Here is a 15,574-nt window from a genome sequence, read left to right as displayed (position 1 = left end):
ACTGGAAGAGGAGATGAGCAGAAGCCAGTGCTGCCTGGGCAGCTCCCTGCTGCTGCATGCACAGAGCATACGGTAGCAGCATTGCTTCTCGAGCTCCACCTCCATTCACCAACTCAGAATAAATATCGCACTTATGTGACTGCTGGAGGGGAGAAGACTTTTGTGGGGTGGAGAGAGGAAAGGCTGGATGAAATTTTCCAGGGGCTTCACACTTTTCATCAAGATTAACTTCATGCCCGCCTACTGGTTTGGAAAGTGCTCCTTATGTTATTGAGAAATTTCCATTACAGATTTTTAAACAAACAAGCCATTTTTTAAAATGTCAGAATCATCAATTACAAGGAGGCAGTTGCATAAGTGCTGGAATAAACTTTGCTCTTCTTACAAAGGCTATGTGAGCAGCTAAACAGGGTCAGATGAGAGGTGGATCCGTGCTAATACCCTGATTCCGGCAATAGACAGTGAAAGATGCTTTAGAAGTGAAATCATAACAAAATTGCCTGAAATGTCTCTGTAACCCCCATTAGTTAAAGGTTCACAAAGCTCCTGGAATATGATTTATATGCCTGGAAATGTTTCTTCATCTCTAACGCAACTCTGGATATTTTTACTTTATGCCATGCATCAAATGAGAAACTCAGAGCACTGACAAAAGATTGATCTACATGCGCTTGAGCACAGATTCCTGTTTTAATGTAGACCTCACAATTCGACGTATACAGTAGTCGGCCCAAATATCTTAAGCTGAATTCCATTAGGCTTCTTGTCACTAACGTTTGTAGTAGTTATAATGGGAGTTGCTAACTGCAATAATTATTGGACTTTACAAAATTCTAAAATGACTGTTTCTCCTTTTGGATGGGGAAATTCAGGTATAGGTGTGTTAACTAATTTGTTCAAGTAAAATATTTTCTAACCGTCAAGAAAGATATTTCCCATTCTAAATATACGGCAGAAATTGTATCTTAAAATTAATTACTTAATTTATTCTTAAATTTTCAAAGGGTTTAAAATCTGCTTTAAATTTCAGCTTTAAAATTTGTTCTCAAAGAATAAAGGCAAATGAAGAGCTGAATTTCTGAACTCTTAGTTTTTAATATAGATACAGATTGTATTTGGTTCCACAAATGTGGAGGCAGACGTGATTATGCATTCTTAATCTATTTAATTTTTAATACAAAATTAAAAAAAATCTGAAACTCAGCTAAATGTTTACTTTTTGTTTTGATAATTAAATGGTATAATAAAGCCCTGCATGTCAAAACAACAAAAAGAAAATCGAAGGTGACATGGCTGATGATATTGAAAAGTACAGTTCTAGATTATTAATTTTGTTACTGCAATATGAATTTCTCACTTTGCCTGTCATCTCTTTATATAGAAAGCAGCTCTTTCCCCCCTCCCAGATCATTATTCTTGTTAAGAAATAAGATGTCATTATTTATTGAATGAAATGGTACATGAGTAGATGATGACTATTATTTTCAATGTATATTTTTGTCTGTTCATACAAATAGCCAAATCATGCGAGATAGATGTTAATTATATTTGATAGGAGAAAAGTTATTTCTGCAACTGTAGCATTTTTGGCAGCCACTGAGTTCATTGCACACTGCTTACTCAACTGGCAACTTGCAAAACTTACAAAAATTGTCCTAATAAAAGTGAGGATTACGACAACACCTCCTGGCCTATGTTAAATATCCTAATAGCGGAATCTGCAGATTTTGTATGATGGAGTTCAGATCGAAGAATGAATTTATGGGCTCCCGAGACTTGTCATATAGACTGGTTTGGTGTATGTCAATATGAAGAATAAAATGGGATAGAAGTATCTTAGTATGTGATAGTAGACAGAAAAAATAATTTAACATTTCTTCTGCCTCTGTATTTTGCATACTGCAATATGTATGACATAGTTTTAGTATCCTTGTCTATGCTTTTGGCCTTTGTGGCTACGTTTTCCATGGAGTCAGACCTTGAAGTAATAGGAAAGTGAGGCTGCACATACTTGAACAGTTTGTGTTCCAAATACTCACTCTGGTTTTTCACCTTTACTCTTTTATATTTTACTTTACCATGTTTATTGATTTCTGTATGATCTCATCCTCTGCTAAGGATACGGCACCAGAAGATCTCTCTTTACTCTTGTTACAGAGACCTAGACCGGCGGCTTAGGTTAAACAGTGTGTACGTCTTGTGTATATGGTTCGTGTTCCATAAGAGACAGGATCGTTTATATTGTCATAGATGTATCTGCAATGTGCCCTCTCTTCCCATCAAATTGCTTCACCTTTGGTTTCTCGTTAAATAAAAACATAACTGCAGTGAAAATCTGGTCAAAGGTGAAGCAGTCGGATAAAAAGACAGTAAGTGCTGTACATGTGGAATCTGGCACGGCTGGACACGTTCAGACCTCAGCCATCTCTAACCAAACACGTTCAACTTTCTATAGTTGGTGCTGGAAGAGTTCTAATGGCTTAGCCATTAGAATTGACTAACTACGTATAAGCAGATCTGCTTATATATTCTCTCCTGCAGAAGACTATGCGGCACACTTACATAACCCAGAACTTCACCTATTTACGTGTCCAATATTTTACTGTTTCAAGTAGCAAGCACAGATTATCATTCTTAGGACTGATAAATATAGATCAAAATATAGTGTCAACAAATGTGAATTTCTTTCAAAATGAAATAAGTGCCATAAACTATGCATACTATGAGTTGTCTCCTGTGTATAAATACAGAGTTTATCAAAGCAAAATGAAAGATTGTTGTTCTTTCCAGATTCCTGCTGCATTTCTGCATATTATCTGGACTTGAAAAAAACGAGCCTTTTGAAGAAGAGTTCTATCAGAAAGGAAACAAGTTACATATATTATTCAATACCAATACTGGTATATATTTTATGGGCACCAATAATATCGGAACCAAAATATTATAAGTGCTGGAGATGAAAATGAATTTATAATCACCAGTATACAGCTGAACTCAACCATCAGACTTCTTAAAATGTTGTTGTTTTAATGGTTAAATGAGAAAAAAATAATCCTATTAAGTTTAAAGGGACTTTTGCCTTTTCTTTTAACTGTTCATAAAACCAGAAGAGTGAGCTTTGAATTGGCTAGGGGAAACAAATATCCTTAAAATTGTCAGAAAAGGGTTATTATTACAGAAATGAATCAATCATTGCTTGCTGTGATAGATGATAAGGAAAGATAAAGGAGTCTATTAACACACTCCTCTTATGGCATTGAAGGAGGAATGTGGTTGTTTAAGTACGTGTCTACTGTCAGTTACAACAGCCTTGGGCATTTGAGATGTTCATATAGGACTTGCAGGTATTACACAGGACTTACAAGACTGCTTCCTGGAATGGCAGGAAGAGGTTAGGTAGGATCTCTGGCACTTTTAATGGCACTGGACACCTATGTTTACACAACTGAATAGCATCCCAAATGTTCGTAGTCTCAGTTCTCCTTTGGAGGCAACCTTTCCCTCCCTATTGACACCATACTTAGGGGTCTACATTCCTTAATGTGATGCTTTGAACCGTCTTGAAGTAAGGTACTATAAGTCTAAAGCTTGAGATAGAAGATTCCTGGAATTTCTAAATTATGGCAATATCTTTAGGGCTAAAAACCAAGATATGGAGTCAGAGACCACTGAGTCCCATTTGTACTAGCAATGCAAAATCAGAATCATCTCATGAAGTGAGACAGCATGTGAGATGAAGACAACAAGTTCCTACGAAATTTTTTCTAATTATTCCTGTGACTTAAAGAACATACTGTCCATTTTCAGAAGCATTTTGAAATGCAAGTTAGATGCTCTGCTATAATTGCTCTTCCAGTTTGTATAAATAATTTTAATTGAAGACTTCAAGGGAATAGCCAAATGACAAGGCTAAAAAGAATCAATAGTTCTCTTCGTACCTCGAGGAATATTTATGCAAAGTGGAATGGTTTTAATAGGAAAGATTTGCATGCAGTGCTTAATGAATGCTCAGTAGCTTGATAGATAGGCAACATGGACTCAAGCTCTAACTCCGTATCAGGCAGAACAGATAGTGACATATGGATTTTCTGCACCTCAGGGAGAACACAAGGCTATTGAATATCACACCAGCCAACCAAAGAAATATGACAAGATGCACACAAAGACCTCAGATGTAGACAGTAACAGTGCATGGTATACAAAATATGGGTTCAAATTTTTTAGTCTAGGCTCATCTCTGTCCTGGTTATCATTCAATGAGTACCTAACAACCTAGTGAGTACCAAAAGAATAAAAATATGAAGAAAACACTAAAATAAGAACCTCATGGAGATTAGAATTTAGTAACTTTGTGACAGAAGTGGACACTTTTCCAAGGTCTTTGGTTAACATAACAAGAAATTTACAGATATTACTGTGACAAGTTCATTTTTATGAAAGCAATAGAAACACAAAAAATATAATGAAAAATTGATGTTAGAAAAAATAGCACAAGTACTAAAAATTTCTAGCAACCTAAGTGCTGTCTTCTGGTCTATCTATTTACATGCAGAGTTCAATGAATTGCCTACTTTAAAATATGAAAGAAAGGGGGATTGAAAAAGAATGTCTTTCTGCTACCAACTTCTCCATTGCTATTAATATTCATAAAATGCAAGCATTATTTTTACTGTCACCATCAAGCATTCAAACCCACAAGTCATATCCCTTCCCCCAGCTAAAGTGACAGTCTCAATACATGATATCAAATAAATAGTAAAATTGGCATTTTCTTCCTTGCTTTGTATTTGAAACCTCTTAAATATAATGTGGTCATACTTCAGAGCTTTCCTATGCAACTAGGGGAATAGAAACTTTATCTTGTAAAATGTAAGATAAGATTCACATTTAGTCACCTTTTTTAAAAAAAAAAATTAAGAATTGCACTTTAAATAATTCTGGTTACATAGAAATTCAGGATAAAATTGTCAGAACTAGCAATACTGCATCAGTCTACCTTGGGAAGATTCTCAAAATCAATGGTTAATTTTATCCATATACCTCTTGAACAGTTTTGGCATTAGTTATATGACATATGCAAGCTTTTATGGTGAGAAATATAAAGTGGATTGAATGAAGTGGGATGCTGTGTACTGCACAAAGGAAAAAAGTGAAGTGCAGCTCCTGGGTGTCCATTCGCCTCAGCTATGAACTAGCAGGGCATCCATTAGCTCCATCCTCATGTGGGGTGTAAAGACCACAGCCTTCACATTGCAGTTCCAGTCTCAATGCCCTCTCAATCTCCTCTCCTTGAAAAGCCAAATTAAATTGTGAAATGAAAGAAGACTGGTTTTAGAAAACCAGGTTGAGGTTTTACCAAACGTTTACTCCTGGTTTGGCTCACAAAAAGGAAAATGTAACCAGTACCAATGGCGAAAGGAACTGTAGGTGTCATGGCTGAACAGAGAATGCAATGATTTTGGTTGTACATATGCAAATATACTGTTTCTGCTGTGTTTTGCACTGTTTCCTCAGCTGCCTGTGCTGGAGGACGTAGGAACACGAACAGTAAACATAACACAAATCCACACTGACTGGCCTAACACGGGTGGGAGAAATTATCATTCTCCATGATGCCTGAAATATTTTTTGTTATTGCTGTTAATTACTTTCCAAACAATTAACTCTCCTTCTCTTAACTCCATGGGATTAATAACATCTGAAGAGAGAGAGACTTTGGTCTTAGCTAGACTGAAATGGGGAGACAAAAGACCACTGCCGGTTCAGATGAAACATCATAGCTTCCAAACAAAGCAAGGGTGTTAAGGAAGGTTGATAACCCAAGCTGTTTTTATATGTGCTGCTCTGCTCTCACAGACCTGCCACATGGCATAAGCTTGCAGCTGCAAGACTGACACTTGGTGAGGCCTTGGTATATATTAAAAGAGTGTTTTAGCCTGGAGATGCATAAGGATAATGAAAAGATTCTCCTTCCTCAGCAGTCCAACGAGTAGCACAATCTCTCATGTTCCTAATGCTGTGCTCAATTTTGGGAGGCCAGTCTTCCTGGTGGCACTGGATGAGGTGATGTCAGGCGTATGAGCTAACTACATTTCAGCCAGCGTCTGGTATTGTGGAAATGAAGTCCTACATATGTGTGTGACCAGTTCTTCACTGAGCTCCTGGTCAATGAACCTCTTGAGAGGACAACTGTGATAAACAGGCTACCAGGGGGAGGGAATACTGTAAAAGAGAATATTGTCAGATGGATCTTGACTGTAGCACGTGAGAGAGACTTGACCTGTTTGAAAAAGAAGATAGGTACAGTGGTGTGTGGTCATGATACACGGAATCCTTTAGTGATATTCTGACCGTATTTACATTCCCAGATGACTGCCAAAACATTTTTTTTTTTAATTTTAACATATTTGCTTCTTTGGATTGAAGGCATTCCTTGTGCATATATAGTTCATGTTTTCCAGTGTTGCTGAAACTGGACAGCCTGCATCTCATCTATTCTGACATTAGGTGAGATAATGGTTTGTTCATCTGAACTGACAATGGACAAACAGGCAACAGAACTAAGGATCTGTTTGAACTTGTAAAAATGCATCCTTTTGCAGATGTCCCCAATTCCTTCTGTCTTGAGTACTCTACTTTTTACAGAGGTTGTGAGATATTAGCCTTACTGTGCAAAAATATGCATGAAATGATGACTAGATAATTATTCCCTAAGTTTAGTGACATTGTAGGGTCAACCACTTGATAATGGCTTTAGTTTTGCTCTTATTCAAGTGAATAACAACATTTATGACTTTGTAGATCAACAAGTGTGCAGTCTCTCTAATTTGCTTACATTTAGAATAACCTCAGCTTCTTGAAAAATTCATCATGTATAGAAGACTGTTATGGGTCTTGATGGTAGGCCCATGGATAGCAGCAAGGCCACTGGTCACTCCTTCCAGTATTTCTAACAGCTGGCTCATTTGAGATCTCCCTTTGAGAGGGATCTCAGGTGCAGTAGAAATTCTGACTGCTAGATGTGGGACTGATATCTAGATCGCTAGTCTCTAGGCTTCATCCTAATACAGTCATCTAGAAGTGGTAGATGTCTACTCGTCTGGTAGGTGTAGACATCTGTCTTGTAGTGTCCTAGTTTCGGCAGGGATAGGGCTAAATTTCTTCCTAGTGCTGTGTTTTGGATTTAGTACGAGGAGAATGTTGATAACACACTGATGTTTTCAGTTGTTGCTAAGTGTCCTCCTAGTCCAAGGACAGCTCCCATGCCTACTGACTGAGCTAGGTACACAAGATGGGAGGGAACATAATCAGGACAGCCAGCCCAGCTGGCCAATGGGGTATTCCATACCATGTGACGTCATGCTCAGTATATGAACGGTAGGCGTGATCCAGGAAGTACCGATCGCTACTTGGTTATCTGTCAGCGCGGGTGGTGAGCAATTGCATTGTGCATCACTCATTTTGTATATTCTATCATTATTTATTATCATTATTCTCCCTTTTCTGTTCTATTAAACTGTCTTTATCTCAATCCACGAGTTTTTCTCACTCTTACCCTTCCGATTCTCTCCCCGTCCCACTGGGGGGGCGGGGGGAGTGAGTGAGCGGCTGCGTGGTATTTGGCTGCCTGCCAGGTTAAACCACGACATGTAGACATCTATATTAGCTGAACCTTATCTTACATTTATGAATGTTTATCTCTAGAATAGATTAATTAATATAGTGAAGCTACCATTCCTGAAAGAATAGCATCTAAATAAGCCCAAGTCTGAATTATTTACAGATGATTTAGCATCCTGGAGCTGGCCAAATGTATGCTTGGCTGACGAAATGAAAGAGCATGTTTCCCATTTCTTGATTCATACTGTTGAGCTATGACAATTCATCACAGATGTATATACATTTCTGGAAAGTTCAATCTGCAATGACCATAGCTATTCATCAGTCAGAAGGGTCATCAACAGATTCAATTAATCACTTGTGCACCATGTCTTTGAGCTGTTTCCTGGAAACTTTCACCAAAGGAACTGGAACTTGCTGAAATGTGCAAAGAATCTTTCCTGAGCTTGATTATGTGGGAGTGTTTCAGTTTATCATCTAGTCCACTGAATAACCTTGAGAATTGTACGAAAGTTTTTGCCTCTGCAGCTTGAGCTTTTATCTGACTCCGCCGCAGGCCTAAATCTTTGTTTGCCTTAGAACAGCAGTCATTGAAAATCACCCACTGTATAAAAACCTTTTCATGTAGATGCAGTCTTTTACCAGTGACGTTCACTCAGCATTTTAATGGGATACAGGGGCCCCTTAAATGCAGACAGTTTTCTATCAGCAGCATGAGGCTTCAGACAAGACAAAGCAAAGACAACCTCTCAGGAAAGAATGTGGTATCAGCTCCTAGGCTGTCTTGAGGCAGGCAGAGATGCTGTGGAGTGTAATGTTCATATCCAGCGGCTTGATTGAGCTCCAAACGCTAAAACATGTCCTAGAAAGGCATTTGCAGTATTATTAACAGCCATTAGCTCACAGATGCTAGATTTACACGAGGGCATAATAACCCTTAGGAATCCTGAAACATCTGGCAAATGGGATCAGGAATGTAATTTTGGCTGTTTTTGACTCATCCACTGAGATGTGGTTCCTCTGAGTCTGCTTGGGAGGTTTGTTGTGGGTCTGGGACAATTACAGCTACCTCTTAGTGCCCAGCACTGGGCTCTGAGTGGTGGTGTTAGATCACCAGGACCTCAGATACCTCTTGTTGTATCTCAGTGCACTCAGTTTGCCTCACTGCTTTAATTGTTTCATAGCATCACAGCGGTGCCAAATCTCTGTCAGGTATCTGCTTCCATGTTCCAAGAGATGAAATCCAAAATTGTTTCATTTTGAAACCTGCAGGTGAAATCACTGTGTTGTGATCATGTTAAAGGGTGACAATAACATCTTACATAGATTCACCCTTCTCTTTGAGTAGCATTTGTATCTGACCCCTAAATTAGACTTTGGGTGGAGAAGTAAACCAAAGGTACAATATTAGTTTTCTATGAGCTTGTTTCTTTAACAATTAGGATAAAGTACAGCATTGGTGTCTTCAGCCTGTGGCCAAGATCAGGTAAGATGAAGGAGATGGTGCCTTTTCTTCCTTTTTTCCCCATATCTGATGCAGGTCTAAACCACTAGGATTTTGTTTACCACGTGGCCAAAAAAAAGTATCAGCCTTGCAAGGGAAAGGCTCCAGAGTTGTATTACAGCTGGGAGCACCAGCACCTGTGGTTATCCCTTACACCCAGGTTGCTTCACAGACCATAGTGCCACTGTCCGCAAGCTTTCTACTATGATGTCCTACTGCCACAATATGATATTTTGATCATTTATCAAAGCCTCCTATGACTGTGATCATAGCTGGAGTGCACATAAATTGCACAACAACACACAGCTCATGTCAAAAGAATAAATAAAATCTATTTTCAAAGCTCTATTAATCATCCAATGATGCCTACCTAACAAACAAAAGGTACATATATAATTTCAAATAGTTTTAAAACATAAGATTTTAACAGCTTTGTGAACAAAATGCTGTTGATGGAACCTGGGAGGCTTTCATATCTCCAGTTGTTTAGATTGTAAAATGGCTGAATAGAGAGAAAAATCCTATACTTCAGGAAGTGTGAAAAGGATTGGATATCAGGAAATACAAGCACACTGCTGAACAGTGCTTTTATAAATATTCTGACCTTAAATATCTTTTCTTTATTTTACCATTATCATATTTAGAAATCACTTCAAATGTTCATAGAAACCACGTTAGGCGCTGCAATCATTAGCCTGAGATTCTCCAATTACTTTACATCAGAACTCTGTCACTCTTCACAAAAATGAAGACATCTGAGGCCAGAATTTATTCTGAGATGTAATTTTGTACATATCGGGCTCATATAATTATAGAGTGATTATATATTTGAATGTACATTTCTGTCTTGCATTCTTAATATAGTTGAATTAATTACTTTGGAAAAAAAAATTAATGTTATTTCTATGTATTTTAAAGGATGTTTTTCCTATATATTCCCATCACAATCCGTGACTACAATAATCACCATCAATAGTATTATGACACCCATATTCAATTTCAATATCAAAATTTAAGTAAGTTGCAAGGATACTCTTTTCCAGAGAAAAGAACTCTGTATGAAGAAGTCACCAATAACCAGTCCACATTTCAGATGGATTAGCAAGTGCCTATATTTGAGTGCTGGATCTGAGAATGCTAAACCATGACAAACAAGGAAAATCTCTCATGCAGTGTATTAGGTAATATGAAAATATTAGGAAAAATTAAGTTCATGTTACTAAAATCTCCTGAACTTCAGGAAGTCTGTTGTATCCTTTGTTCACTTAATCAGCTAATTTAATTTTGCCTTTGGGAGCCAAATTGCATTAAGTTAAAATGGCAACAAGAATTGAGAATTAAAAAGCTGTTAGACTAATTTTTTTATAAAACCAATGCCAACAATCTACATTCTACTTCTTTCTTACATTTTACTTCTTTGTATAAATTATCTGTTTATCTATTTGTCATCAGAAACATCATGCCAGCTGTAATATGAGAGTTGAGGCAAATTGTGGTGTTTTAAAAATAATGCTTTTCACAACCTTCACACTTCCTACTTGCAAAGTCTTGGAGAGTCCTACAGAATAAACTAGAGTTCAGGATGATTTATTCCAACATACGATAGTCCAGATAATTTCTTTGCTACAGCAAAAGAAGGATGAAAGGAAATTTCCAGAAGAATCACTTGGGACTATTCCACCCACATTATTGGTGCCTGTGTGTCTGCCTCCTGTACTGTAACACACTAAAAGGATCCTGCTCTGCTGCTGCGATCCATCCACAGTGATCTGTCAGAGGCTAGGAATTTCTCTTATCTTCACAGTGACTCTGGCCACCATGAACTTGGTTTTCTGCAGAGACAACATAAATCCCAAACCAGCATTTCTTCTATAAAGCCTTGGTGAGAAATCGAAGGAAAAATTACGCACATGTCCCAGTACCAATGTGCAGCCTGACAAGTATCTGAGGAACAAGGTCTGCTGGGGAGAGACGGTGCACAGCGACAGGGCTGCCTGAACACAGGACTACAGACATTGGTAATCAGTTGCACCAGTGGAAATCCCAACTGGATCTGAAGAACAAAAATCTTCACCATGAGAGTGGTTAAGTATTGGGACAGGAGCCCACAGAGGCTGTGGGATCTCTGTCCTATAAAATTTTCTAAAGTCCCATGGATGAAGCCCTGAGCAACCTGATCCAACCACGAAGTTAGCCCTGCTTTGAGCAGGAGGTTGGTGACTGGAGGTCCCTGCCAGCTGAAATTATTCTATTATTCTCTGATTGTCTTCTCCTACAGGAGATGATAGCTGGTTTGGAAACTGAGTTCATCTTCCTCCAAAAAAGTGTCATCCATATATAGACCTGATGTGACCCTCCAATCCTTTAAGACAGAGGTTTGCAATCTTTATCGATCTGTGGACATGAAAATATTTCCAGATCTTTAAATCTCTTCAGAGGAAACTTCTTTTATTTAGTTAGTTTTCACAGATTCCTTATTAGTAGGCCACAGATGCCTATGTGTCCATATGCCACGCTGAAAACTCTTGTCTTGGTGGTTCTAATGAGAACAATGTTGGATCATGCTCGACTTTGATTATTTTGCAAAACCATCCTTTCTAAAGAAATACATTTGCACTTAGTAGTCTATGCTGCCTCTGCCTATCTCTTTTTCTTTCCATGCACAGACTCCCCTTGAGTAAACAGTCTCTAAACCAAAGAACATCACATCCCATTTTTATGTAGGAGAACGCAGACATCTTTTCTCCCTTAAAATATTGTAAAATGGGAAAAAATAAGCTACTTGGCATTATTAGAAAGAAAAATTACAGGAAAGCTTTATCTGAGAAGTTTATCTTATAGAGCAAACTTATTACACATCAACACAGAAAATGTGTGTGGAAAAATGTATGCATTCATAGAGAGATTGAGACTCAGAAATCTATGTCTCTCTCTACTCATATAAAAGAACAGAGGAACCAACTTAATTACCTGTTTCCATTTTCCCATCTTGTGCTGCAGGCCCATCAGGAATTACACTCTTCACCTGGAGAAACTCGTCGGGCTCATCTCCACCAATGATGGTAAATCCAAAACCCATGTTGCTTTTCTTAAGAGTTGTGCTGAGGAAAGTCCCCTTCAGCTGTGATGCATCACGGGTGAAGAGTGGTTTTTCTACATCAGTCAACACAAACAAGAAAGACAAAAGTTCTGACCTAGTCACAACACAGCGGGGACAGCAGACAACAATATTGGCTGACAGCAGGTGATGATGTATGAAAATCAAGGAAATAAAGAGTGCAGGCATTCCAGGAAAAAAATATTTGTGAGTTCTTATATTAATATAAAGCTTAAAACATACTTCTTATCTGTGTCAGATCAGCCATAAGTGGGGAGTTATAAATGTTCTTTCATATTAGAAATACATTTAGAAGTGGATATTGTGTAGCTAAAATAATTACAACAATAAAAGTGATCTGTGAGATAATTTTAAAACCTCTTTCCTAACCTATAAATTCAGCTTTGTCTACAAAGTAATACATTCTCCATAATTTCCCTCCCACCCGCAATAAGGAAAATATCCCCTGAATATCTTATTCCATTTGTTAACAAGCAGGGCTAAATATTAGGTGAGCTTTTCTTTCCAAACACGAGGGGTCTTGGCATCCAACAAGTGACACACGTAACTGCTGTGCACCCCTCGCGTCCCCTCTCCGCGTGCCTCGGTGTGCGGTGTGGGCGGCGGGGGCTCCCCGTGCCCCTCTCCCGTGCCGCGCTTGGTGAGGAAGGGTGGGAGGAAGGTGCAAAGGTTGTGACTTCAACTGCTCTCGCTACGCCCGCAGCAGCGGGGCTGGGCTGGCCGGCAGCGGAGGACATACCGTGCAGCCTGCGCGTCCCGGCGGGGTCGCGCCGGCACTGGGACAGGTCATTCACGCTGCGGGACCTCGTGGGAGCGGGGCGCGGGTGGGCGAGTTTGGGTCTAGGTAAGGTTGATGAGAAGCTTTCTACTGTTACAAAGGAGAACAAGCCTCATTCTCTGGCTATAACCTTACGTTAAAGTTTATTTGTCTCTACCAATACTGTTTGCTGCTTACACAGCTCATTTTAAGCACATTAATTTTTACCTTACCAAGAGGTTGTATTCTTGTAAACTCCTATAACACAGTGCTTGAGGCTTTTAACTTAACTGATGCTTGCTAGATGAGCTAGCTTAGAAACATACCAAACATCAATTAACAGTAATTTAGAGAAAGTACAATTAATTATTTCAGTGTTGCCAACCTCGGGTGCTTAAGAGACAGTCGTACATTCCCAAGAATAAAATTTATTATTTTATTTTGAAAATTACTTTGGGGCTGTTATTGTGTTTTCTGTTTCTCAGCCTTTAGGAAACACTAGGGTCAACTTTTCTGCCTTTTCTCTGCGCCTCTGAAGGTTGGAGTGTTTTGGGTGGCTCATGAGTCCATCGCCCCTGGGAGCTCGGACATTTAGGGCAGAAAAATGCTGGGAGATAGGTGATAACATTATGAGAATTGGCAACACTATTCTTTTAATCAGACTATGACAAAATCATTGTCACATAAACAGGAGAGCAGGATTTTTCATCTTAACTGAGATAGCTGACATGGTACTGTACCTCGGAAACCTTGGGCCTGCATAGGCTTTGTTCCAAGTTCTGCGTTGGGCATGTTATGCTGCTGTAGCTTCCTTTTTGCTTCTAGGACAGGGTTTTCAAATTGTGTTCTTCTATTTATGTGGCTGGAAAAAATTTGGTTTTGATTAAAAACTGGGTTCAGTTGGGGAAAATGTCATTTTCACAGTAGGATGCTGTATGTGACTTAGGGGTGTGTGGAGCGAAACCGTTATGAAACCCCAATGGGCCTGGGCATGTCCCTTATACTCCACACAATTTTGTTGGGGATGAGAAATGCACAGTCTAGCGCACTGCATAATGAACAGCACTGAGAAGTGTCCTATCATTTCAATATGCTGAACTCTGCTACAGACAAATGATTTTGATCTATGGGACTTCGTATTAAATAGCAGTACTGCTGAAGCATGCTACAATGACAGTTTTTCATGTCTTTAGTACAAGCGTTGTTCTGTGCATGATTCAAAGGACCTGAACCAGTTTTGTGCATTATTATTGATTAGCTGTAAGTGAAATCACTTAATCACTTACAGAAAAGGTAAAGCCTAGAACACAGAGTGCTTTTATGATCACAGCTTAGAAATAAATCTAACATAGGAAATAAACTGAAGATGATTTCTTTTTAATTCTATGGTATGTATCTGCTCAGCTGTACAGAAAAATCGGATGTTGCAGAAACTAAATTAGATGGTAGATTAGAACTACAGATTTATATAGATAAATATATGAAATACAAGAAAAGTTAATGTACACATTTTTTCTTGACATTTTACATTTCCTACAACAGATCAGTAAGTACATCTCTGTCATTACACCACTAATTTTCTGTATTGTGTTTAGAACTACTATCTTAACTACATACTCTCATCATATCCTTGATTTTAATTCTTTACTTTAAAGCATACATTTTATCAATCAATGAGTAATCCTACAATCCTGTCCTGTGATATGTTTCACATGTTTTCTGAAGAAGGCAAAACAATTTAGCAGGCTGCATTGAATAGCTACGCAAGATAGGAGATAGGATCATCAGTGAGAAAAAGGGCTTGTGCTGCAAACGTTCTGGGGAAATAAATACATATGCACAGAAGGGCAGACTTTCAAACATGTCACTCCTTATTTGTTCTCACTGAGCTACTGTGTACTGAGTTCTTCTGAAAGTCCAATCCCAATCAGGGGCTTTAAGCACTTGGAGAGGTGACCTGGGAACTTCTGAAACTCTGAGATCCTACAAAGGGTTGAATACTTTCAATTTATGTTGAAATGACCTTTTATGCCGCATTAAGCACTTTTCAGGTCCCTTGGGATTCAGATCCTACCACTGCTTCAAAGAAAGTAAGTGGAATTGCCATTAAGAAGTGAGGTGGAGGAAAGGCAGCAAGTCCTATGGGAGTGCCATACACTTGGAAAATCAGGATTTAGTGGCCAGAGCTAATGCAATGAAAAGATTTCCAGCCATGTAAAAGAGTATTTGATTTAATGAGAGGAAGTAAATGTGATAAATCCTGGAGTTGCTACTTTGTTAACATGGCTATAACTCATTCAAGTGGCTGCTAACTTACTCTCATACTCTAAAATTTTGATTAATAGTTTTCTTGTAAATTTTAATCTATGCTGCAGAGAAAGTCCCTTTTGTTTCTTTCCTCCTTCAGACAGGCTGTTTAAGATTGTAGGCTTTCCTTTCCTAGACTTTTGCTTTCTAGTTAGACCATGCCGTAACTGTCAGGGCCTTCGGCACCTTAGTCATTACCTTATGGAAGGGAGACAAACTTCACCAGTTAAAAATGGAGAAAGACAAGACTTACATGCATTAAATAGGG

General features: G+C 38.6%; 1 protein-coding gene across 6 annotated transcripts in view; it reads right to left on the bottom strand.

Annotated features, from left to right (window-relative positions):
* MAGI2 (membrane associated guanylate kinase, WW and PDZ domain containing 2) overlaps nucleotides 1–15,574 on the bottom strand; it is a 764,133-nt gene that overhangs the window by 140,635 nt on the left and 607,924 nt on the right. For all 6 annotated transcript variants that reach the window (XM_075144530.1, XM_075144538.1, XM_075144553.1 and 3 more), the window contains 2 exons: nucleotides 13,740–13,861; nucleotides 12,095–12,277 (listed from right to left, as the gene is read on the bottom strand). In XM_075144530.1, the coding sequence (XP_075000631.1) occupies nucleotides 12,095–12,277; nucleotides 13,740–13,861 (305 nt within the window). The remainder of the gene's footprint in view (nucleotides 1–12,094; nucleotides 12,278–13,739; nucleotides 13,862–15,574) is intronic.

Source organism: Calonectris borealis, chromosome 1 (genome assembly GCF_964195595.1).
Source record: "Calonectris borealis chromosome 1, bCalBor7.hap1.2, whole genome shotgun sequence".
Classification (NCBI taxonomy): domain Eukaryota; kingdom Metazoa; phylum Chordata; class Aves; order Procellariiformes; family Procellariidae; genus Calonectris; species Calonectris borealis.
This window is presented reverse-complemented; position numbering and strand designations above follow the sequence as displayed.